Here is a 24,480-nt window from a genome sequence, read left to right on the forward strand (position 1 = left end):
ATGCTGATGGAGGGAGGGACTCTTGCTTGTTTAACCACTCCCTGTACTGAAAGTGGACCTATATGTCAGTTGCCTTCTGAGACTGCCGGTCGTTTACGAAATATAAAATTCTTAAATGTATCATTAACTTCACGAGGAGATTATAAGGATAGGCTATCTGAAGAAGAAGTAATTGTTAAAATGAGGCTTAGGTCATAAAGAAAATTGTGAATATGATAGCAAATAAAGTAATTTCTAAATAACTGACAATCACTGATGGTCTGCGAACATAAGATTAATATACACAAATCCTTTCACCTTAGATTCTAATGGATACACAAATGCTAACGAGCCTATGTTTCAGTAGGTCTCTGATATCTCATTACTTATAGAAAAATCGAATACATGTTACTTGAACTACAAATGCAAGAGGCATTTAATGTTTGCCTTTACTGTCGCTGTATTACATGCGCCTCTGTTACAAAGGTGCTGTGTCGTATGCTTTTGAATAATTGCTATAAAATTCATTCAACTCGGCATGGATTGTTCCAGTACTGTTTCCTTCAAATGTGGAAAACGTATCATGGCACTACTCTCCGCTTTATTAGTGGGCTGTCAAATTTCGTTTTGCCTTCTGCGGCGGCGTGCTATTGTACTTTGTCACGGTGATTACAGTGTGTACCTGGACTACAGAACCACACCTACAAACAAAGTCGAAACTATTGTCGCAACTTGATTATTTTCGAGAAGAAAATTATAGTTTTATGACCACCCCCTGTGTGTGACAAAAATATTACACCACATCATTTGAACCATTCCGTGTTACGTCTGCCTACGCAACCAAGAGTGTAAGACGGAAAGAAACTGTAAGGATTCTCGTCTCTAAGGGAACAGTAAATGTTTTAGAGGATTAGGCAACAGAGTCAACACTATAAGTGACTCGTTTCCCGGGAATTACGCACTCTGTAACAAATAATGTGAGAGCAGCAGCTTCATCCCTATAAGTTACAGAAAGCATCATGTTTTTTCTACTCGGGACTTCGATCTTCTCGTCCTGTAGCGTCAAAGAACTATGCAGCTGTGTATGAGCGATTCTCTTTTTGTCTCCTTTGTAATTACCTCAGATGGAACTTATTTCGCTAGAGATGATATGGAATATAATCGCAGCACTCAGGTACCATCCGCTAAGAACATTGCATAACTGTTGAGAATGATTTACATTAAATCTTTGTAGTCACTCGTGAGTACATTGAATAGCTGGGAGACATACCCTCCTACCCCCCCCCCCCCCCGCCCCCGCCCCTACCCCCCCGGAGATTTTTTCGACTAACATATCCCACTTGAACTTCGTTCCATATCTCCTTAGGCACCATCCATGTAGGTATGCACCATAATCATCAAGGGAGCACCCTCAACAAAAAATTTTCAAAGCACATTGTGTAACCCGAAATTTTGAGGGGGCTGCAGGAATCCAGTTCTTGATGTGGCACTCGCATTAGTATCTGAGTAGCGACAGTGAAATTCTGTGGAGGTGGTACTAAGAGTGCTTGTTTCTGACAAATGGTAACAATTTGAAATCGAATAGATTTGCACAAAACAAGGCCTACTCCATTTGTTTGCTCACATCACCACAACAGTTTTCCATCTTTCATAACGAAGAACGGAAAATAATTCCACAATTAGTGCATTCGAACATAGTGCAAGGCCTTCACAAAGGTTAACCAATGCAATAGTAGAACGCTACTTTATGGATACCTTCTGCCTTTACATCTACGTCTACATCTATACAGATACTCCGTGACTCACCGGACGGTGCATGGCGGAGGGTACCCCGTACCACTACTTGTCATTTCTGCTCCTGTTACACTTGCAAATAGAGCGAGGGGAAAGCGACTGTCTGTACGCATCCGTAATCCTTACGCACGATATTAGTTGGCGGCGTAGAGTCACAAGTAATAGCAGTGTCTTTCGAGAAACTAAAGTGATATGATTCCAATATATTCCTGGAAACGCTGAACAACTACAGATCCATTCTGCACGTCACAATATTCCATCTTCTTGTAACACATAACAACTGTTCCTTGTAATAGAAGGGTTCTGTACCATTTTATGCATGGCGCTTACAAAGCGTTTCCTGTAACACAGAAAGCTGGTGGTTTTCAATACTTGGATCATATAATCTTTTAGAAACATACTAAATGTAAATGTCTGTAAGTATTCGATGTCCATTTTTTAATTCATTACTTATGGCTGGTGAGAAATAGTTGCTAATGAAATATTTGCTGATGATACAAAACAATTATTATACGATTTCAGCGGTTAAATGTAAGGTAATTTAGTGGCGACAAGATAAAACTGTGAACTGGACAAGACTTGTACTCCACAGCAGCCTTTAGCGCGTTGTGACTACTATTTGCACTCTCCGAGTCGATATCAGGGACCGAATGAAAGATTCAAATCGGCATTGGTTACTTCCGCATGTATCTGCTTCATGATACACTTTCACGTAAATCATTATTCGTGTTCAGTTTTTATAGCATTGTCACTAAGTAATAGCAGCATCCCTGACTTGAGCGAGTGTCAAATAAAACTTTCTACATTTGCTCGTAACGCTAGAGCTTTTGTTTGGGTTTATCAATTACTTGAACTCAGGGGAAATAATCCTTGTTACAGGTACGGCAGACTTCTTTGGGATGAATAACTACAACGTGACTTTCGTGACGCCAGGCCTCAGAGGCCACAACCCTTCCAAAAAGCGGGACACCGCCGTAATTACATCGGCTCCTGAGGTAAGCTGAATGTACTCCTTGAACAAGGTGTAGCAATTTGTTAGTGGAAAGACATTTGACGACATGTGAGTGTTCACAAATTGACGATTACTAAGACCTGAAAATGGTGATACCACATTTGCTATAACTCATGGCTACATCCAGCCCGGGGAACAGGCTTCTGCATTGAAACACTGCAGGTCGTCATACACCGAAGCGCCAAAGAAACTGTAACAGGCATGCATATTCAAATACAGAGATATGTAAACAGGCGGATTACAGCGCTGTGGTCGGCAACTCCTATCTAAGACAAAAAGTGTCTGATGCAGTAGTTAGATCGATTACCGCTGCTATCAAAATTTAAGTGAGTTTGAGCATGATGTTATAGTCGGTGCACGAACGACAGGACACAGCATGTCTGAGACAGCGATAAAGTGGGCATTTTCCCGTACGACAATTTCACGAGTGTACAGTGAATATCAGAAACCCGGTAAAACGTCAAATCTCAGACATAGCCGAGACGGGAAAAAGATCCTGCAAGAACGTGACGCGCGACCACCGAAGAGAATCGTTCAACGTGATAGAAGTGGAACCCTTTCGCAAAATGCTGCAGATTTCAAGGCTGGGCCATCAACAAGTGTCACCGTGCGATCCTCATCAACGAAACGTCATCGATATGCGCTATCGGAGCCGAATGGCTACTTGTGTATCCTTTATGACGGGACGACACAATGCTTTACGCCACGCCTTGGCCAGCCAACACCGACATTGGACTGTTGATGACTTAATCATGTCTCCTGGTCGGACGAGTCTCGTTTCAAATTGTATCGAACGGATGGACGTGTACGGGTATGGAGACAACCTCATGATTCCATTGAACGTGTGTGTCAGCAGGGGACTGTTCAAGCTGGTGAAGAGCCTTTGATGGTGTGGGGCGTGTGCCATTGGAATGATATGGAACCCGTGATACGTCTAGATACGACTGTGGCAGGTGACACGTACGTAAGAATCCTGTCTGATCACCTGCATCCATTCATGTCCATTGTGCATTCCGAATGACTTGGGCAATTCCAGAAAGGCCAATGCGACACCACACGTTCAGAGTTGCTACAGAGTGGCTCCAGGAACACTCATCTGAGTTTAAACACTTACTCTGGCCACTAAACTCACCAGACAAACATTATTGAATAAATCTGGGATGCCTTGCAACGTGCTGTTCGGAAGAGACCTCGACCCGCTCGTACTCTTATGGATTCATGAACAGACGTACAGGATTCATGGTGTCAGATCCCTCCAGCACTACTCCAGGCATTAGTCGAGTCCATACCACGTCGTGTTGCGGCACTACTGCGAGCTCGCTGAGGCCCTCCACGATATTATGTATGTCTACCAGTTTCTTTGGCCCTTCAGTATAGAAAGACATGGGTTACAAACTGGAACGGAACATTTCTTAGTTTCTGAAGCTAATAATCGTGATGAAACATTGTAGTTTCGTTCTCATTAATCAAAAAAATCTATATTACCGGTTGAAACTATTCTCAGTTTCGATAGTAGATTATCATAACTGTTTTTCATCTACAATGTCTTTCCGAATAGTATATAATAAATAGTGCATATTATGCGACATAGAATCAGAATCCGCTTTAATTTATTTTTTCCTACAGTTTTACTATTTTGCGAATCCCTCTATTAATTTAAGCCTGCAGTTATTTATAATTTTTTTTGAAAAGTTTATAATAATAATAATTATTATTATTATTACCTCCAAGATAACTAACAAGCCTAATTAGTTTTGTGCATTTCAGCATTGTACTGTAAGTGCATTTCAAAAGCTGATAAACTTAACAATAAAGTCATCCTTGAATTTAATGATTGAATATATATTTATATGTTGTCTTCTTTGTTTTCCAGCCTCTTTTTCCAGAGTATCAGCTATACAAATTGTGTACCCCAATACTGTCTTTTGTGATTGTAATCAACGTCTTAGTTAGACTTTCATTACAGTCACAAAATATGGTATGAACATGTATAGCTTGCAAATATAATTTACTGACCACTGACTCATACTCAGAGATGAATAACGCTGAGCCCCAATGTAACTTCATGATATTCCCAGAAGAAGCAATAATCTACACCCATTTCAGAATTAACGAATACACAATGAAAAATTGAGACTGACACACATATAACATAAACTGTTAATACAGAACAAAAAATTCAAAGGAAGGAGCAGAAATGGTGTTAATGAATAGTTCAGCAGTCTCTAAGCGTTTTAGCTTTGCAGACCACTTACTTAATACAAAAATCTTAGAGGCCCAGTAACTAAATATACAAGTCCACAGATATACAACCGACAGATATAGATAAAGTGTGGTCAAACAATACCGTGAACTGACTGACGCTACAACCATTTGATGTAATTTGTCTGAAAGCCTGATCCGTTGAGACAAGCAGCGTCAAAGTGGAACACGTTCTGAGTCGTTATTCCGGGTCTAGAGACGTTAGAATGTGGTATTTTTACGGTGTCCATTGCGCATCATGGATTTTGAATTATACCTAAACATTAAATTGCAAAAAAGTGTCAAAGACACTCATGAAATGTTGTAGTTGGCGTGCGAAGATAATATTCTAACGCTGAAGATTGTTTGCAAGTGATATGAGCGATTAAAAAGCGGAATAGAGTCGAGCGAGCATCATTCAGGACGTCCATTAACCACAATAACAATACAATGTGCAAAAAGTGGCAAAAATTGTCCATTCCAACTGGTGAATAAATATCCTGGCGCTTACTGAAAATCATAGCAATTCATGCAGGTCCGTTAAAAGCATTTTAACCGATCATTTATATGTGAACTGAGTGAGTGTAAATTATGTTCCCAGACTTTTGAATGATGAACACAAGGGTAGTCGTGTGTCAGTCTGCACGGAATTGAAGGTTCGTCTTTATTCAGATCCGGACTTTATGTCCTATTTTTTAACTGGATATTAAATTTGAATCCTTGAATATGACACTGAGACAAAAATTTAAAGTTACCAATGGAAAAATAGTGTATCTTCTCACTCTAAAAAGGTACGGCAGTTAAAATCTAATCTCAAAGGCATACTAATTTTTTTCCTATGTTGAGGGCATAGTTGTATGAGCGTTCGCTCCACGGGGGACAACTGTACACGCGTAGGGCAAAGTGTGGGAAACGATATACGAAGGAAAAGACCAGAAACATTGCCTAATAGCTTCCCTCTTCATCAGGACAGTGTGCCATGCCACATCTCGCTTTTGATTCCCGAGTTTTGGCCGGAAAACGTTTTTCTGTCGGTCACATCCGCCTTACTCACCATATTTAGCACCATGCGACTTCTGGCTCTTCCCAAAAATAAAACCGTGCTTAAAAGAAAACGTTTTGACACCGACTCAGACATTGAGAGGGTGACGACAGAGCAGCTGAACGCCCTTCTAAAACAAATCTTCAAGAAATGCTTCCATATTCAACATTGATCCAACAGTACTTTAAAAAAGATTTAATTTAATTCCATGTAAAATTATTAATTTTGTTAATAATAAAATTATTCATTGTGTATTTAGGTCATTCCTCGTATATGAATCATATTGACTATGTCAATACGCATAATTATTAAATGATACTGTACATCCCCCAAAAGCATTGAAAAATATTTTTCTTTTATAAAGGGAAGGTTTTTATTGTCTTCACTTAACTGTCACTACAGTATATAAACTCAAAGTCGAGTGGTCAACGTTAAAACAAATCAATGGGATTTCTTACATTGTTTGTTCACAATCAGTATCTAGATTACTACCGTTAATTTTAGCCTCAAATCACCTCCCACATTTAGTCGACTTCTGTAGCGATTTTTTTAAAAAAAAAAAAGTTGAAAAGAATCGTTCATGTAAACACGTTGGTGAAAAGCCAGTCATCGTCTCAGCACAATTTTGACAATAGTTGCATACTATTGCCAAGCACTTATCTAGAACGAGAGGAATGGTGTTGTTTCAGAAATGGATTTTACACACTTGTCACGTCTTATTTTAATTAACGAGTCTTCTTTACATGATGACATTTTCAATCATTTGTTGGTACCATTCTTCAAAGATATTTCTGATGCATCGTATTCCACCCTCGGTTTTAGGGAAGTAGTTCCGAAAATAAACATTAAAAGGCTTAAATACTGCTCTAGTAAGTATAGTTAAGCGGTTTCACACTCATACGAATAGACAAGGAAATATGTAATTATGGTATAAGAAAAATAACTAAAGTGCGTTAGTATTAGTTATACAAAATGTAGTATTTGGGAAATTAACCGTTTTCAATGAAATTTCTGTTGAAGGGAAATTAATGTTTACAGTTAGACCAATTAAAAGTATTTGCATAATATGCATGAAAACACGTCTTTTTAAATTACTTGAGGCTGGATGTCAGAGATTTTAGCTGATCTCTTATGATTGTAGCTGTCGTTTTATTGATTTTCATTTCGTTGTTTCCCAGAAATAAGACTGGAAATACGTCCAAGGATTCTTGTTCCACTTTTTAAGCACATCGCTAAGGTTTCATTATAATTACTTGTAGTTTGTGTTGCACAAAAAGCTTATAAAAGTCGTTGCCCTCCAGAACGTCGAGGACACCGACAGATATGCAAACCGCCTAAACTACTTTTCATCGATCACAAACGCTAAGAAGGAACTTGCATGTTTTCCATCACAATCTCCACCAATAAATAAAATCCTGACAAAACTTCACGTCTCGGCAGCCACTGAAATTGGTAAAACGAAGTTGAAGATTTCTACAGCATAGCCAAGATCTTTACGAGACATTCGTCCAAACCTTTATGTACAATAGCCTCTCGATGCTAACTTTGTCGACTATGCTAGTTTGAATGCGACGTAACACGCGCCCATCAGTTGTCAAACCTACATACTCTCTAATCTATTTCATTTTCTTTCACAGATTTGTCAACCGATTTGAAAAGCTCTTCACCAGCTTATTTTGTCGGAAAAGATTACCGAAACACCCGTTCTGCTTCAGAATTGCCATTCGACTCATGTCGACCAAAACGTAATAAATTAGCCTGACCAGGAAAGCGTACACTCTCGTCAAGGAGCAATGAAAAATATTCGCTTTCTTTCAAAGCAGTATTAACGGCTTCTTTCACATTTTTATGCATTTCGTCAGTCCTTATCACAGCTGTACCTGATAAAGAAATTTCATTGATTTCTTTGGGTACATTCTTCATGAAACAAAGCATACTTACAACTTTTCCTGTAGGTATACTAAGTTCTTCTCGCACTGTGACCCATTATTTGCAGTTAAAAGAGATAGGTAATAAAAAGCTCTGGTACTTAGTACGCTCCACTTTGAAGACTTTTAAACGGTGGATTTAGTGATAGAAGAATTTCTTTTGATGGCTTGAAAGAGATCGAGAGGTTTTCTTATAGATTCAGGATGTTTAGTTGATAGATGCGTTACAAGTTTCGATCATATGATACGTACGTTTTGTAGCGTTTCAAAACGAATCGCACACTAAGAAGCAGGCTGTATCTCAGTACCAGAATTCACAATCCAGAGTTTTGAAAAATCGGAGCTATATTTACGAAAATATGTTTCAGTCTTCTTTGGTGTTTCGCTGCTACTTGAACTGGACACTGACAATTTCACTACTCACAGAATATTATGTGGCAGTTCTTTCATCAATTCCCTGCTTCTTTACGACCGAAATTAAGCATCTGTATTGGCGTGGGGTAGTAGTAACTAACAGCAGACACAAACCTACGATACAACACACAGTCACTGATAAAAGGTGGATTTACACATGCAAGTGACGCAGCAGTGCCGTGGGTAGAGTTTGATGCCACCGACGTGGTTGTAAGTAGGAAGTAGTAATTTAAATGACACTATCCACCAACTCCATGGCGTGGCATGACCGAGCTTTCGCAGTCGCCGCAGTATCTTGGGTTCCACATTAACATATCCCTTCTTCAGTGAGTTTCTTTACATTGTCACAAAAATTCTGAGTCATCGTTAGATGCATTTTGACACATTGCCGAACTATTAACTTAAATTTTAATTGTACATGTGAGCCTCAGTTGTTGGAGATTTTTCTCTGCCTCCATTGTTAGTGATTATCCGCCAGAGATAGGTAGTTTTGAGAAAATTAACAGACAATATAATATTAACAAATCAAGACATCCTCAGTCGTTGCAGTCATCTAAACATTTCCCAATATATTTCAGAAGTTTCCAAAGCTCATTAAATCCGCGTCCTCAAACTAAACATATCGGCGTTTTTGCTTTCTCTGTGCAGATTTGTATAAAAGTCTCCAAACAAAATACACCAGCGTTAGTGCTCCATGTGTACAGTTTTGTCTAAAAGCGTCAAAGAAAGCGAGCGGTACAGAGAAGCGTCTGATGTCTGCTGTAACAGCGCATAAGCAATATACACATTCACCTTCCGAAAATTACAGACAATATCGGGTAACACCCTTCTCTTTAAACTCCCTCTTTATTTTGCAACGACTTAGCTATAAAATGACAGTGCCTATACCAAAATCAGTTCTGCAAACCCGAGATGATGTAATGGCTAAGGCCTTGAACTCACATTCAAGAGACGTTGGTTCAGTTCCTGGGTCAGGCATCCAGTCATCGGATTTGTGCGGTCATGCGTTCAAGCACTGGAATGTTTCCTTCACGCGGCCTTGGCCGCTTCCTTCCCCTCCAGTAGTAATAAATCCGAGGAAAGGCCCATCTCTAATTAACTTACCTCATAAACAGGACGTAAAACTTCAATCTTCATTCGTCTTTCTTCTTTTGTTTCGATATTAAATGACGAAATTCTAGAGTCTTTCATGTAAACAGCTGTGTCCGAGAAACTACCAACTAGCGGATGGTGGCGCGTTGTGTGTTTACACCATCATCAACCAAGCAAGGTCCCGCGTCAGACCTACAGCCAAGTACTTAGGGGTATACAATTCTAGCCGCCTGTCAGGGCATTTAATCTAATATTTGATTCTGTAATCATGGACGCTGACGACTGAAAGTCCTGATGCTCCTGACAGTTTTGTTCTTTTCTTCCACTCTCGATCAGCGTTCACAGCCCTGTGCTACGCTGGCCTCGGTCCCCATCGGAACCGCTGAAATACTTTAAAAAACATCGGTGGTACTGACTCTGTATAAATAAAGTACCATCTACACTCCTGGAAATGGAAAAAAGAACACATTGACACCGGTGTGTCAGACCCACCATACTTGCTCCGGACACTGCGAGAGGGCTGTACAAGCAATGATCACACGCACGGCACAGCGGACACACCAGGAACCGCGGTGTTGGCCGTCGAATGGCGCTAGCTGCGCAGCATTTGTGCACCGCCGCCGTCAGTGTCAGCCAGTTTGCCGTGGCATACGGAGCTCCATCGCAGTCTTTAACACTGGTAGCATGCCGCGACAGCGTGGACGTGAACCGTATGTGCAGTGGACGGACTTTGAGCGAGGGCGTATAGTGGGCATGCGGGAGGCCGGGTGGACGTACCGCCGAATTGCTCAACACGTGGGGCGTGAGGTCTCCACAGTACATCGATGTTGTCGCCAGTGGTCGGCGGAAGGTGCACGTGCCCGTCGACCTGGGACCGGACCGCAGCGACGCACGGATGCACGCCAAGACCGTAGGATCCTACGCAGTGCCGTAGGGGACCGCACCGCCACATCCCAGCAAATTAGGGACACTGTTGCTCCTGGGGTATCGGCGAGGACCATTCGCAACCGTCTCCATGAAGCTGGGCTACGGTCCCGCACACCGTTAGGCCGTCTTCCGCTCACGCCCCAACATCGTGCAGCCCGCCTCCAGTGGTGTCGCGACAGGCGTGAATGGAGGGACGAATGGAGACGTGTCGTCTTCAGCGATGAGAGTCGCTTCTGCCTTGGTGCCAATGATGGTCGTATGCGTGTTTGGCGCCGTGCAGGTGAGCGCCACAATCAGGACTGCATACGACCGAGGCACACAGGGCCAACACCCGGCATCATGTTGTGGGGAGCGATCTCCTACACTGGCCGTACACCACTGGTGATCGTCGAGGGGACACTGAATAGTGCACGGTACATCCAAACCGTCATCGAACCCATCTTTCTACCATTCCTAGACCGGCAAGGGAACTTGCTGTTCCAACAGGACAATGCACGTCCGCATGTATCCCGTGCCACCCAACGTGCTCTAGAAGGTGTAAGTCAACTACCCAGGCCAGCAAGATCTCCGGATCTGTCCCCCATTGAGCATGTTTGGGACTGGATGAAGCGTCGTCTCACGCGGTCTGCACGTCCAGCACGAACGCTGGTCCAACTGAGGCGCCAGGTGGAAATGGCATGGCAAGCCGTTCCACAGGACTACATCCAGCATCTCTACGATCGTCTCCATGGGAGAATAGCAGCCTGCATTGCTGCGAAAGGTGGATATACACTGTACTAGTGCCGACATTGTGCATGCTCTGTTGCCTGTGTCTATGTGCCTGTGGTTCTGTCAGTGTGATCATGTGATGTATCTGACCCCAGGAATGTGTCAATAAAGTTTCCCCTTCCTGGGACAATGAATTCACGGTGTTCTTATTTCAATTTCCTGGAGTGTATATTCTGGAACTAATGAGAATTCTCACGTTTTTTTCGGAAAGCGATCGAATTGAGAAGTCTCTGAAATTTCATGTCTGTGAATAGCTCCTAGCTAATAATCTGTTCAAATACATTTAAATAATATATGTGTAACACAATGTAACGCTGGCCATTATAAAGAACTGTTTATAAAAATCAGTATAATGTTTAAAAAACAAATAACTGAGGAATTAGTATAAGCTATTCACCACATCGAAGCACTTGTGTAGGTACGTTTTAAAAAAGAGAATATACTTTACTTGTTATTAATGTCTTCAGAGTCTGCAGTGTAATATTAATAATCTTTGCTAAATGGCTCATAAACGCCTCTAAAATCTGAAAGTAAATGTGTTATACACTAAATTACGGACTTGAAAATAAACATTATACTAAAAATATTTGTCACTACACATGAAATACACCGCACGAAGAGTTTATCTGTACACAGCAAAATGTAATTTAATGCCAACTTTATTTTAAAGCTTATACCAAAGGACTGTCAACAGTTACGTCTACATTTTGTACTCATCTTCTACGTAATATTATTCGGAATGTGCTCCATCACAGGAAGGTACGGAATGACACTGGAAACGAGTGAAACTTAAAAAACAAGTTATTCGGAACGACCGATAGTAGTGTCGAATTGATAGTTAGAGAAACCCACTCAAGTTCTGGGGTTACCAACGCACGCCTGCGTAGTAGCACTCACATCAGAGGTAACCGCTTCGAATACTGGTTGAAGAAGCAGTTACCAAGAGGAAGAGAGGTGGTGGCGTAAAGTTCCTATCAGTGGACATTGTACCATGGTGGTGGCTCTTCTCCCAAATTTATCTTAGTATAGAACTAACGCTGACTTTTTCTTCTGAGAAATATCCCTGCACACATACATTAGTGTTCACTATAGACATGGGAGGTACCGAGGGAAGAATGGTGTTGGAATTATTACACTGTGTTACTACCTTTAAGAACCTGCAAAAAACTACTTCCATTTTAAATTTTGAACCAATTTAGATGTTTTTCTATTCGAACGAGTATGAGAACGAAAGGATGAGAACAACAAGGCCACCACATTGTAACTGTTATGGAACTAAAACAACTGAGCATCCACATTGTGCAAACAGGTGCAAATAAGAATAACTTATAAAACATGTATCTTTTTCAGTCTCATGCTTGGGGACTTCGGAAACAACTTAACTGGGTTGCCAATCAATATCCAGGATATCCGATCATCATAACAGAGAACGGTCACTTGAATCTCGGAGGACGCAACGACACTGACCGCATCCAGTACTATACTGTAAGTAGTAATTTCCACACAAGTATAGTAACCTTTTTTTATCTTCTGGAACTCATTTCATTACCTGAAATGTACCGTATTACTTGTAGGAATACCTCGGAGCCGTCTTAGAGGCGATATACACTGATGGTGTTCCAGTTATCGGCTATACGGCGTGGAGTCTCATGGACAACGTGGAATGGAACAGGGGTTTCACGTGAGTAATAGTGGTATTTTTACGTGCCAAATGAAATAATGCGAATAAAACATTATAATACGTACTAATCAATAAAGCACTGCGCCATTCTGTAAGCTTAGTACAGAGCAGTACCGAAATGATTATTCTACCATATTATCTGAAAGGCTTCACTTAGATTGCAGAAGATGAAAAAATAATTAATAACGCAGAGAGGAGAGAAAAAGGAGAGGGGTGATACCTACTCTACATCACTGTGATAAAGTGCCATGTGCTGGTACATTCACTTTTACGTCTGTACAAAGCGAATCGAGTAGCTCTATTACTATAAATAAAATAGTTTGAGTGTTAGGAAGAGTTAAAACAACTAAAAAAAACCGACATTTCGACAATCTATACAGCTATTCTCCTCCGGTGACCACTTCATTCGCTCTGAAGAGGACCACTGCAAAAAAGTTGCTGGTATAATTTCGACAATGGGGCGATCTATCTGAAAGGCGTTTATTCAACCTTACATCGGTCTCGGCAGCATATTTCTCTAGCAGCGTTTGTGGAAACAAACTAGATTACTGGGAGACTGAGATTCACATATTACACATAATTGCTCAGACACTTTATTAGCACTTTTTTCCAAATGAGTAGTGATTGCCGGCCGAAGTGGTCGTGCGGTTCTAGGCGCTGCAGTCTGGAACCGCGAGACCGCTACGGTCGCAGGTTCGAATCCTGCCTCGGGCATGGATGTGTGTGATGTCCTTAGGTTAGTTAGGTTTAACTAGTTCTAAGTTCTAGGGGACTAATGACCTGAGAAGTTACGTCCCATAGTGCTCAGAGCCATTTGAACCATTTTTTTGAGTAGTGATTCCGCTACGTTAATGGAGGTACGTAGAGCCAGATGTTTACACACACACAACACCCAATTCCCTTAACTTACGGGTCTGTGGTTTTCGGGCGCGGAGTTGACTGACGACAGCGTTCCAGATGTATTCCACTGGGTTCCCGTGAGACGAATTTGTTGTCCAGGACATTAAGATCACTTCATTGTCACTCTTCTAAATCTGTCCTAGCGGCACAGACAGTTATCTTGCGGGAATATGCATCGCCGTCAGGGAAGATATCAGACATCAGAAGATACAGATCGTCCTCAAATACGTTTAGATAGTCCACAGCCGTCACGGTGCCTTCGGTTGCCACCACAGGTTCCGTGGCGCCCTATACGAAAGCCCCCCATTGCATAATACCGCACACACTGGCTGGCGTACGGAGCGTGGTGGATGTTTTGAGTAGCCGTTCCCCGGTATGACGGTGTACTCGGAAATGACCATCGACACGATGTAACAAGAAGAGACATTCATCTGACCAGACAACACGTTCACACTGAGGTAGGGTCCAGTATCGATGATTCTGTACCCACTGAGATCGTAAATAACGATAAATGTTCAACATGGAAACATACTGAGGTCACATGCAGAGACCGTTGTTCGACAAAGTGCGCTGAAGAGTGTGCTTAAAAACACTTCTGCTTGGACAAGCACTGGAATCTCCTTTCATCATTTACAGAGTGGAATTTTTTCTACGCTCTAGAGGCATGGCCGTGAACACCTTGTCGCCACCTCGTGGTTTCACTCTCATTCAGCCACTTTCTACGGATGATCACGGCAGTAGCACGCGAACAGGCGGCCAGCTGCACGTTCGCATTAGCCGGACCCCAACAATACACCCCATGTCAAAGTTGATTACGTCAATGAATCTCCTCATTTGCAACACGTGTCGTTGCTAGAACCATTCCCCCATTTCTTTCTCGGTTTTATGCTGGTAGTGGGCAGTGGTCACAATGTTCCGGTCTTCCAGTCTTCAGTGGGCAATCAGATCTTGGCCATCTTTTCTTTTTTTATTTTCTTGACCCTCACCTCCGGCAGTTACTTAATTGACTACTGTTCTTTTGCCGCGTATAAGTGTTCCTTGTTTGGGTTATCTTTTTCCACAGGCCTGCTACCGAACGAAGTGGCACAGTTACTACAACACATAATTCGCATTCTTGAGAGAAGCAGTTCCAATCTCCGTCGAACCATCCACATTTAGGTTTCCGGTAGCCCCCTAAGCTGTTTAAGACGAGTACCAGTATGGTTTCTTTTAGAGGGACATGGTGTTTCCTTCTGAAACTTCCACAATCGGAGCTTTTTCTCCGTCATCAACGAAAGTTAAATGCTTATCTTCCTTTTTTTCTTTTCATATATGTGCGATTTATCTTCAACCCACACACAGATGACTGAATGTGGGACATTATATATCCACTGAATAACATTACTTCTTAATTTCTAATACTGCTGCCGTTTAGGTATACCTTCCTCCAAACCCGTGCGATTTTGGACTCTTTTCCTGCATTCTGCATCTACATTTCACTACGACAGATTACTTTTGATGAAAATAGTTTCTATCAGTGGAGTCAGGATGCTCGATGTCTTCATTACGCCATCTGCAGTACAAGATCTGCCTTCGCTGATCCGTGAACAGCATTCATGTCATCTACCGTCCTTTCATCAGCTGTAATCTCCTAATTCTGCGAGCTAATGGTGTTGTCTCTACCACTCTTACTGTTCACCAACAAACAACCGGGCTCAGGAACTGAATTTTCTGTTCCCTTGAGGTTCGAACTTCCTTTTTCACTTTCTTATAAGCTCGTTCGACACAGGAAAGTGCATCTTAACGCAGGGGAAGTATGGGATTTGACTTGTAAAATTTAAAATTAGAAAACAATAACATGTGTGACCAGAGCACTGCTTCCAAACAAGCGTTGGACCAAATCATGTTAATACTCTCATCATATGCTACAACACTACCTTTCACCTCACAAAAACACTCATAATTATCGATACACCAGCCCAGATCTGCGGTATACGAAATAACATTGTTTTCTCATAACTAAATGTCCCAGTTTCTTGAGACATGTTAGAGGAATAGAAACGTCTCTTAATTGTTTATTGCACTTAAGCTAAGAGGTTATTACCGCGACTGTCGTCGTTTTATTAGACTCAACAATCTACGTCAGTACCTCGCTTCTGGGTCAATGAGTTTAGTTTTCTTCATTTGCTGAAGCAGCCCACTAAACTCCCGGTACAATATTTCTAGATACACCTGCCTCATTAGTAGGTATGACGGTGTGTGCAGCAACTAAGTGATAACACGGTTTTACATCCATCAGAGGCTGTAACATCCAGCGGAGTGCTATAGCGACGCATCGCTACCTGAATTAGGAGTGTCAGACGTGCAAAATATTACAGACACGTTATATTTCAAGGGGAAAGGACTTCAAAATGACACATGTAACAAACAAAATCCCGGAGAGTCGTCTTTTTATCAGAGTATTCACAATTTGTCATTTGCATTCAGCGTCCTACAGTTAACTATTCGTTTAAAATATACCGTACTCGGGTACACCCGTATCATGGGATATTTCACGATGTTAACCGCCAGTCTTGCAGTACCATAATACACACACCTTTTTATTTGTTGTCACTGTTTAGGACGTCCTCCTTCCACACAGTATTCAAGAAGTGTACGACCGTGATTTAACGTACATAATGAATTCGTTGTTTTTTCAAATGATATATCATATTCATTAAAAATATTTGATATTGTTTAATGTTCTTATGTTGGTGGTAAAGATTAATACCGATTATGGTGGAACATCATTCCAGTTCATCCAAATGAACGCAATACTGCTACTCTGGAACGTTGTGTAAAGGATACTACACCGCAGATCAAGTTGACATTGACTTATGCTATTGCGGAACTTCTTAACACTAACTGAATTTTATTGGAATCAGAATTCCTTGATATAAATGCCGTCTCTGATTTCTTTTTGTTGTGAGCGTGTATACGATGTTGGTTTCCTCACGAACTGATTCCCTTTCCTTTCCTTTGTTTTATTTCGCGTTGATTGTGAAGGAAAAGTGCATCTTGTTACCTGCGGATTAATAGATGGTAGTGCAGCTGAACACGGATTCAAATGGTTCAAATGGCTCTGAGCTCTATGGGACTTAACATCTAAGGTCATCAGTCCCCTAGAACTTAGAACTACTTAAACCTAACTAACCTAAGGACATCACACAACACCCAGTCATCACGAGACAGAGAAAATCCCTGACCCCGCCGGGAATCGAACCCGGGAACCCGGGCGCGGGAAGCGAGAACGCTACCGCACGACCACGAGCCGCGGACGCTAAACACGGATATAACCGCTTTAATCTGCGCTGGTAAAGAATTTCATCCAGCAGCTCATTTCTTTATGAGTTACAGTCTCGCATTATTAAAAGCTTACCACATCATGGGAAGGGGCGTCTAGGCTGTTCGAGTAACGCAATATCCCTGTCGCATTATGTGTTTGCGGTAACATCAGTAGTTAGAAATAATTTTTTAAGCTTAACCTACAATTCACGCAACTAAGCCATCAAAGCCATCAGTTTCAGAAATATTTCCTTATGTACCTTGCGTGGTAATGTGGGATTTAGTATGAATATATATATATTACTGCAGATGTCTTCAACAAGCTACCAGAATTGCTTGGTAAGGTGAGACATTTGAAACCCAAAATAAACTAATATTAATTCGGAGCACTCATTATTAGTCAGTCCTACTTAGTGTGTGAATGTGTGGAACACCAAAACGCAAACCTGAGTGTGACACTGAACGGAACAAGATTCGTAGGCAATGTCTTGTTCAGTACAACATAGATAGCCATAGCAGCTGATAATTTTAGGGTAATTTAGTCACTGTCTCATCCCACATAAGTGATTGTCCCATACTTTGACATATGCATCGCCACATCGTGACATTTTTGTGAATGAACACTTTCATATTTCTCTATGCAGGGTTACGTTCGGGCTGTACGAAGTGGATACTAGCAGTCCAAACAGGACAAGGACACCCAAGGAATCGGTTGGCTTCATGGCAGAAGTCTTCCGCACCAAGCAGCTGCCCAACCAGTACAAACAGTAGGAGGTTCCGCACTCACCACACGAGGCATAAATTAGTGTGTCAACGCAGTATTTTATTAAACCAGTTAAAAAACACAGTGCAGTTAAATGACGAAACAGATGTATTTTCAGCAACTATTGAATGTAAATATGTCAACATACATCCTATGTAAACAAATTTCCCAAAATAAACTTTGTACTTTGATCTCTAGCTTCTATTTGTTTCAGAAGTTACAGGAGTGAGTAGAAAGAGCATGCGAAAGCTGCATTATAATAGTCTCACAGCCTCACTTGCAGAACGAAGTAAGGGAACTTGGAGTCAACATCATTGCTTTCGGAAGACTGGTCACGTAAAGAATATCGAACACACATATTCTAGTCTGCAGCAAGGTTTACACAAAAGTCGAAATGTATACAAAAATGCCGGCCATTTCTCCTTTAAAGAGTAAATTAAGTGGAAAAATGACACAAACTGGATGATAGGCTGTCGCCCCTGCTGTTCAACCTAGTACTCGATAAGACCCCCAGAAGTCGGCAGACAGATAAACATGGAATAAATACAGGAACTAAAGGTAAATGAATCAAAGCAAAGTGTCTTGCTCTTGCTGAGGACCTAACAACAATTACCCGTACTCTTGCTCACAGACAAGTGCGTGCCTAAAGACTGGAAAATTTCTCAGGTCACACCAATACCGACAAAGGGAAATTGGAGTAATCCGCTGAATTACACGTCCATATCACTAACGTCCATTTTCCGTATGGCTTTGTAACATATACCGTGTTTGAACATTATGAATTGCCTCGAAGAAAACGATTTATTGTCACATAGTCAGCACGGATTCAGAAAACATCGTTCTTGTGAAACACAACTAGCTCTTTGCACTTATGAAGTAATGAGTGCTATCAACAGGGGATGTCAATTTAATTCATATTTTTAGATTTCCAGAACTTTGTGCCTGTGGAATATCGCCTCAGTTCTGCGACTGGTTTCGTGATTTCCTGTCAGAAAGTTCGCAGTTCGTAGTAATAGACGGAAAGTCATATAGCAAAACAGAAGTTACATCCGTCATTCCCCTAGGAAGTGTTATAGGCCCTCTATTGTTCCCTATCTGTTTTAACGACATAGCCCTATTAGATTGTTTCCAGATGATGCAGTAATTTACCGTCTTGTAAAGTCATTAGATGACCAAAACGAATTTCAAAATGATTTAGATAAGATATCTGTATGATGCCAAAAATTGCAGTCGACCCTGAATAAAGAAAAGTGTGAAGTTATTTACATGAGTACTAAAAGAAATCCACTAAACTTCGATTAAGCGAAAAGTCACACAAATCTTAAGACTATAAATTCAACTAAATACTTAGGAATTACAATTACAGTTAACCTAAATTGGAACGATTGCATAGATAATATTGTGCGTAGATCAAACCAAAGACTGCAAATCATTGGCAGAACACTTAGAAGGTGCAACAGATCTACTAAAGAGATTGCTTACATCACTCTCGTCTGGAATATTGCTGTGGGGTGTGGGATCCGCATCAGGTGGGACTGACGGATGACATCACAAAAGTTCAATGAAGGGCGCCTCGTTTTGTACTATCGCGAGATAGGGGAGACAGTGCCACAGACATGATACGTGAATTGGAGTGGCAATCTTTAAAACAAAGGCGTGTTTCGTTGCGACGGGATCTTCTCGTGAAATTTCAATCACCAGTTTTCTCCTCCGGTTGTGAAAACATTCTGTTGGCACCAACCTACCTAGGGAGAAATGATCATTTCGATACAATAGAGAAATCAGGGCTCGTTTCTCCCGCGCGCCGTTCGACAGTGGAACGGAAGACTGCTTGAAGGTGGTTCATTGAGCTCACTGCCACGCACTTTATTGTGAATAGCAGATTAATCACGTAGATGAAGGTGTAGATGTAGGTGTAGACGAAGCCAACCTCGTGGCCGAGAATCTGCATAAGACCACCATCAAGACCAAAATTTAAATCCCTTACAAAAATTCACAACACAGCATCAATTGCCACCATGTTTGGCGATAGCACACAAGGTAAACGTTTGAACTACGTGGGTGAACTTACTTGAAACACTAACAACGAAAGAGTAGCTAACAAAACTGCGTTAAATCTACTAAATTACCTGAAATATGTGCAACAAGAAATCGCTGTCTATCAAAACCAAACTCTGTCGCTATTGCGCAGTCGTCCTTACAGGGGTACTCTACTACCCAAAGAAGTGGTCATCAGTAACCTCCAACGTCAATGATGTCGAGAAAATAGAACAACAAATAATGAAAAAATATTTGCACCCATATCGAAGATGGTATCCGGATGCGCAACAGCTCACAAGAAACCACTTGAGTGCGAGGTCACAAAAGGACAATGATATTTATGGCATTCGACTCCCCACATATTGTCTACCATGCAACAACTACTCGCTGCCAATGACGACAGGGGGCGGGAGTGGAGGTATCCAATGGTGAGCGCAGCATGAGGCTATGGAGCATAGTTGAAATTAGTCGGCGAGTAACACGCAATAGTATTAGCGGCGTTGATAGAAACAAGAGCAATGACAACGATAAACAATTCGAATATTTCATTATATTTACAACAACAGTTGCTGAAGTTGACATTTCGTCTGAAAGGAACCCAAGGAGTTACGGAGTGGGAGGATGAAGTGGCAGATGATATTTTAGCGTTTCTGCATGATGAGCCAGTGGAATGTGTGTTGTCATTTACGCTCAACCGTGTGGACAATGTGCATGAGGAGTACAACGATGACGATGTGTGCTAATTAAGTGATATTGAAACAAGTGTCTAGCCATGTAGTTCATGATCCTTGTCAGATAAGGAGCCACAAATCCCTTGTCCAGTGGAACGAAGTAAAGAAGAATCTTTGCCCAAGAAGCGGGTACTAAACATAATTACGTACGGGGAAGATCATCAAGAAAAAATACATACACTCCTGGAAATTGAAATAAGAACACCGTGAATTCATTGTCCCAGGAAGGCGAAACTTTATTGACACATTCCTGGGGTCAGATACATCACATGATCACACTGACTGAACCACAGGCACATAGACACAGGCAACAGAGCATGCACTAGTACAGTGTATATCCACCTTTCGCAGCAATGCAGGCTGCTATTCTCCCATGGAGACGATCGTAGAGATGCTGGATGTAGTCCTGTGGAACGGCTTGCCATGCCATTTCCACCTGGCGCCTCAGTTGGACCAGCGTTCGTGCTGGACGTGCAGACCGCGTGAGACGACGCTTCATCCAATCCCAAACATGCTCAATGGGGGACAGATCCGGAGATCTTGCTGGCCAGGGTAGTTGACTTACACCTTCTAGAGCACGTTGGGTGGCACGGGATACATGCGGACGTGCATTGTCCTGTTGGAACAGCAAGTTCCCTTGCCGGTCTAGGAATGGTAGAACGATGGTTTCGATGACGGTTTGGATGTACCGTGCACTATTCAGTGTCCCCTCGACGATCACCAGTGGTGTACGGCCAGTGTAGGAGATCGCTCCCCACACCATGATGCCGGGTGTTGACCCTGTGTGCCTCGGTCGTATGCAGTCCTGATTGTGGCGCTCACCTGCACGGCGCCAAACACGCATACGACCATCATTGGAACCAAGGCAGAAGCGACTCTCATCGCTGAAGACGACACATCTCCATTCGTCCCTCCATTCACGCCTGTCGCGACACCACTGGAGGCGGGCTGCACGATGTTGGGGCGTGAGCGGAAGACGGCCTAACGGTGTGCGGGACCGTAGCCCAGCTTCATGGAGACGGTTGCGAATGGTCCTCGCCGATACCCCAGGAGCAACAGTGTCCCTTATTTGCTGGCAAGTGGCGGTGCGGTCCCCTACGGCACTGCGTAGGATCCTACGGTCTTGGCGTGCATCCGTGCGTCGCTGCGGTCCGGTCCCAGGTCGACGGGCACGTGCACCTTCCGCCGACCACTGGCGACATCATCGATGTACTGTGGAGACCTCACGCCCCACGTGTTGAGCAATTCGGCGGTACGTCCACCCGGCCTCCCGCATGCCCACTATACGCCCTCGCTCAAAGTCCGTCAACTGCACATACGGTTCACGTCCACGCTGTCGCGGTATGCTACCAGTGTTAAAGACTGCGATGGAGCTCCGTATGCCACGGCAAACTGGCTGACACTGACGGCGGCGGTGCACAAATGCTGCGCAGCTAGCGCCATTCGACGGCCAACACCGCGGTTCCTGTTGTGTCCGCTGTGCCGTGCGTGTGATCATTGCTTGTACAGCCCTCTCGCAGTGTCCGGAGCAAGTATGGTGGGTCTGACACACCGGTGTCAATGTGTTCTTTTTTCCATTTCCAGGAGTGTATAAAGATTTCGAAGAAGTCTGTACCAATATGACAATCCAGCGTGTAAGGAAAACTACGGAGCCGGCCGGAGTGGCCAAGCGGTTCTAGGCGCTGCAGTCTGGATCCGCGCGATCGCTACTGTCGCAGGTTCGAATCCTGCCTCGGGCATGGATGTGTGTGATACCCTTAGGTTAGTTAGGTTTATGTAGTTCTAAGTTCTAGGGGACTGATGACCTCAGAAGTTAAGTCCCATAGTGCTCAGAGCCGTCTGAACCATTCTTGGAGAACTACGGATATTCGAGGGAGGACAGAGCCCAAAATTTACAGTAACTGGTGTTTCGCGTTTCAAGGATGCTCGAAAGTATTTACAGAACGTGCATTATTGTGATCTACTACACTCTTCACATCAAACTACGCACGACATAGACTACAGTGATTAAAAGGGAAGTAGTGGATGGTTGCCCAATTTCAAACAGTGCTGCAGATTTGGAATCACGGAACCTCAAACAAAGCACCAACTTGACGATGCACAGCGAACTGCAGAATCGGCTCAAAAATGTCTAACAGGCATAAACAAACTTACCCCATCGTTGAGCAAGGAATTCGTTTTCATCTCCGACCAATCAGGGTGTGAAGAGGAAATGTGTATGAAAAGAACGCTGGATATTAGAGGTACCAAGGGAGTTATATCAAGGCCAATTGACATAAGTGATTTAAAACATTCGTATACAATTAGGCCGACTGTTAATCTGGATAGTTAATTGGCTGGAAAGTTATTTATTCTCCTGCAAGATACTGGATGAGCTCTGCCCCTACGATTCTTTCTAGTGAGCTTGATGTTGCAAGGTCCGCAGGGAATATTTACGTAACAGTAAGCAAGAGTAAGGAAATGGATGTATGAGAACTACAGCTATGATATAAGCACTGCTTTTGCCCCATGGCAGCTTGCTTTTGCTTGATTTCTGGTCCGCGCATAAAAATCATACTCTTTTAGAGCAAGCTATCCCTCCTGAATTACAGTTCATGCCACCTGGAACCATTGGACAAATTCAGCCTCTAGATGTTTGTTTTTTTTCCTTGCCTGTAAAACATATTATCATACTGTCAGCAGCTACGCCTTAAAGCATAGCTCGTTGACGATAAGCTCCAAGACAGACTGTTTCGCATTCGCTTGCATTCCATCACAGTCCATCAGTTTTCATCATTCCCATACGTCAGTATCGTTCTACACGTATTGTTTATCAATGGATACCTAGCTGAGCGTCCTGCAAGGTTCGAAAGTCTCAGGTATTCGCCTTCGATGTTAACGGTGCTACACTTTGTGACCACTGTGGTGCGCCAGTTACCATTTGGTGCTCATGGTACGAGCTAATGATTCGTTTTGAACATTTTTGGACTGTCGATGGTATCCATTTGGTGAAGCGTAGCACCTGCATCTGACAAAGGTTGATCTCTGCACCTCCCAGACTCTAATTTCCTGTCGCCCTCCTACTGCGCATGTAGGTAATACTGCCAGTAGGTAATATTTTTCCTGTCACAGTTGTTAACACAAAATTTTCAAATGTCATCGGTCTTCTGACTGGTTTGATGCGGTCCACGAGGAATTCCTCTCCTGTCCCGACCTCTTCATCTAAGAGCAACACGTCCTCAAATATTTGCTGGGTGTATTCCAATCCCTGTCCTCCTCTACAGTGTAAAATAATATATTCTACACGCATTCATAGGAGTGGACATCTAGCTAAACGTAGTGGACGGTTTGTGACTCCCAAAGCGTTCGCCTTCGATCTTCATGCAGCCAACCTTTGTCATCACTGTGGCCCGCCATTTTTCATTCGGCGTTCATGGTGCTAGTTAATGGTTTGTTTTGAATATTTATTGAATCTCGACGACGTCCATTTTGTGAAGTGTAATATATACATCGCATAAAAGGTTGATCTCTACACCTCTCAGACACTCATTTCCTGGACCTCCTGATGCACGTGGTGTGTCGTTACTAGGTAATATATTTCCTGTCCTAATTATTAACATGATACTTTGAAATGTGCCTTACTAAAGACTGAACATATCGCCCTTGCACTCAAGGGGTTCCTTGTCAGAAAAACTGTACTCTCTGACTGAGCGGTCCATCTCCCTTACACGGAAAAGACGTTTGCAGTTACACAGCCATTCAGCATGAATGGACGATTGCCGCTTAACAAAGAAAATCTTACACAGCCAAAGTGATCTCACAGAGATCAGTATTGACCCATTGGTCACTGCACCGGCTGCATACAGGCAGAATATCGGGCAATTCA

At 42.6% G+C, this 24,480-nt stretch overlaps 1 protein-coding gene across 1 annotated transcript in view; it reads left to right on the forward strand.

Annotated features, from left to right (window-relative positions):
• Positions 1–18,008, forward strand: part of LOC126094865 (myrosinase 1-like) — a 36,559-nt gene extending 18,551 nt beyond the window's left edge. Inside the window, exons 8-11 of the mRNA XM_049909497.1 lie at positions 2,653–2,768; positions 12,548–12,682; positions 12,772–12,878; positions 17,726–18,008. Coding sequence (XP_049765454.1) covers positions 2,653–2,768; positions 12,548–12,682; positions 12,772–12,878; positions 17,726–17,852 — 485 coding nt within the window. The 3' untranslated portion in view covers positions 17,853–18,008. The remainder of the gene's footprint in view (positions 1–2,652; positions 2,769–12,547; positions 12,683–12,771; positions 12,879–17,725) is intronic.
• The last annotated feature ends 6,472 nt before the right edge of the window (positions 18,009–24,480 follow it).

This window comes from Schistocerca cancellata, chromosome 8 (genome assembly GCF_023864275.1).
Source record: "Schistocerca cancellata isolate TAMUIC-IGC-003103 chromosome 8, iqSchCanc2.1, whole genome shotgun sequence".
In the NCBI taxonomy this organism is placed as follows: Eukaryota; Metazoa; Arthropoda; class Insecta; order Orthoptera; family Acrididae; genus Schistocerca; species Schistocerca cancellata.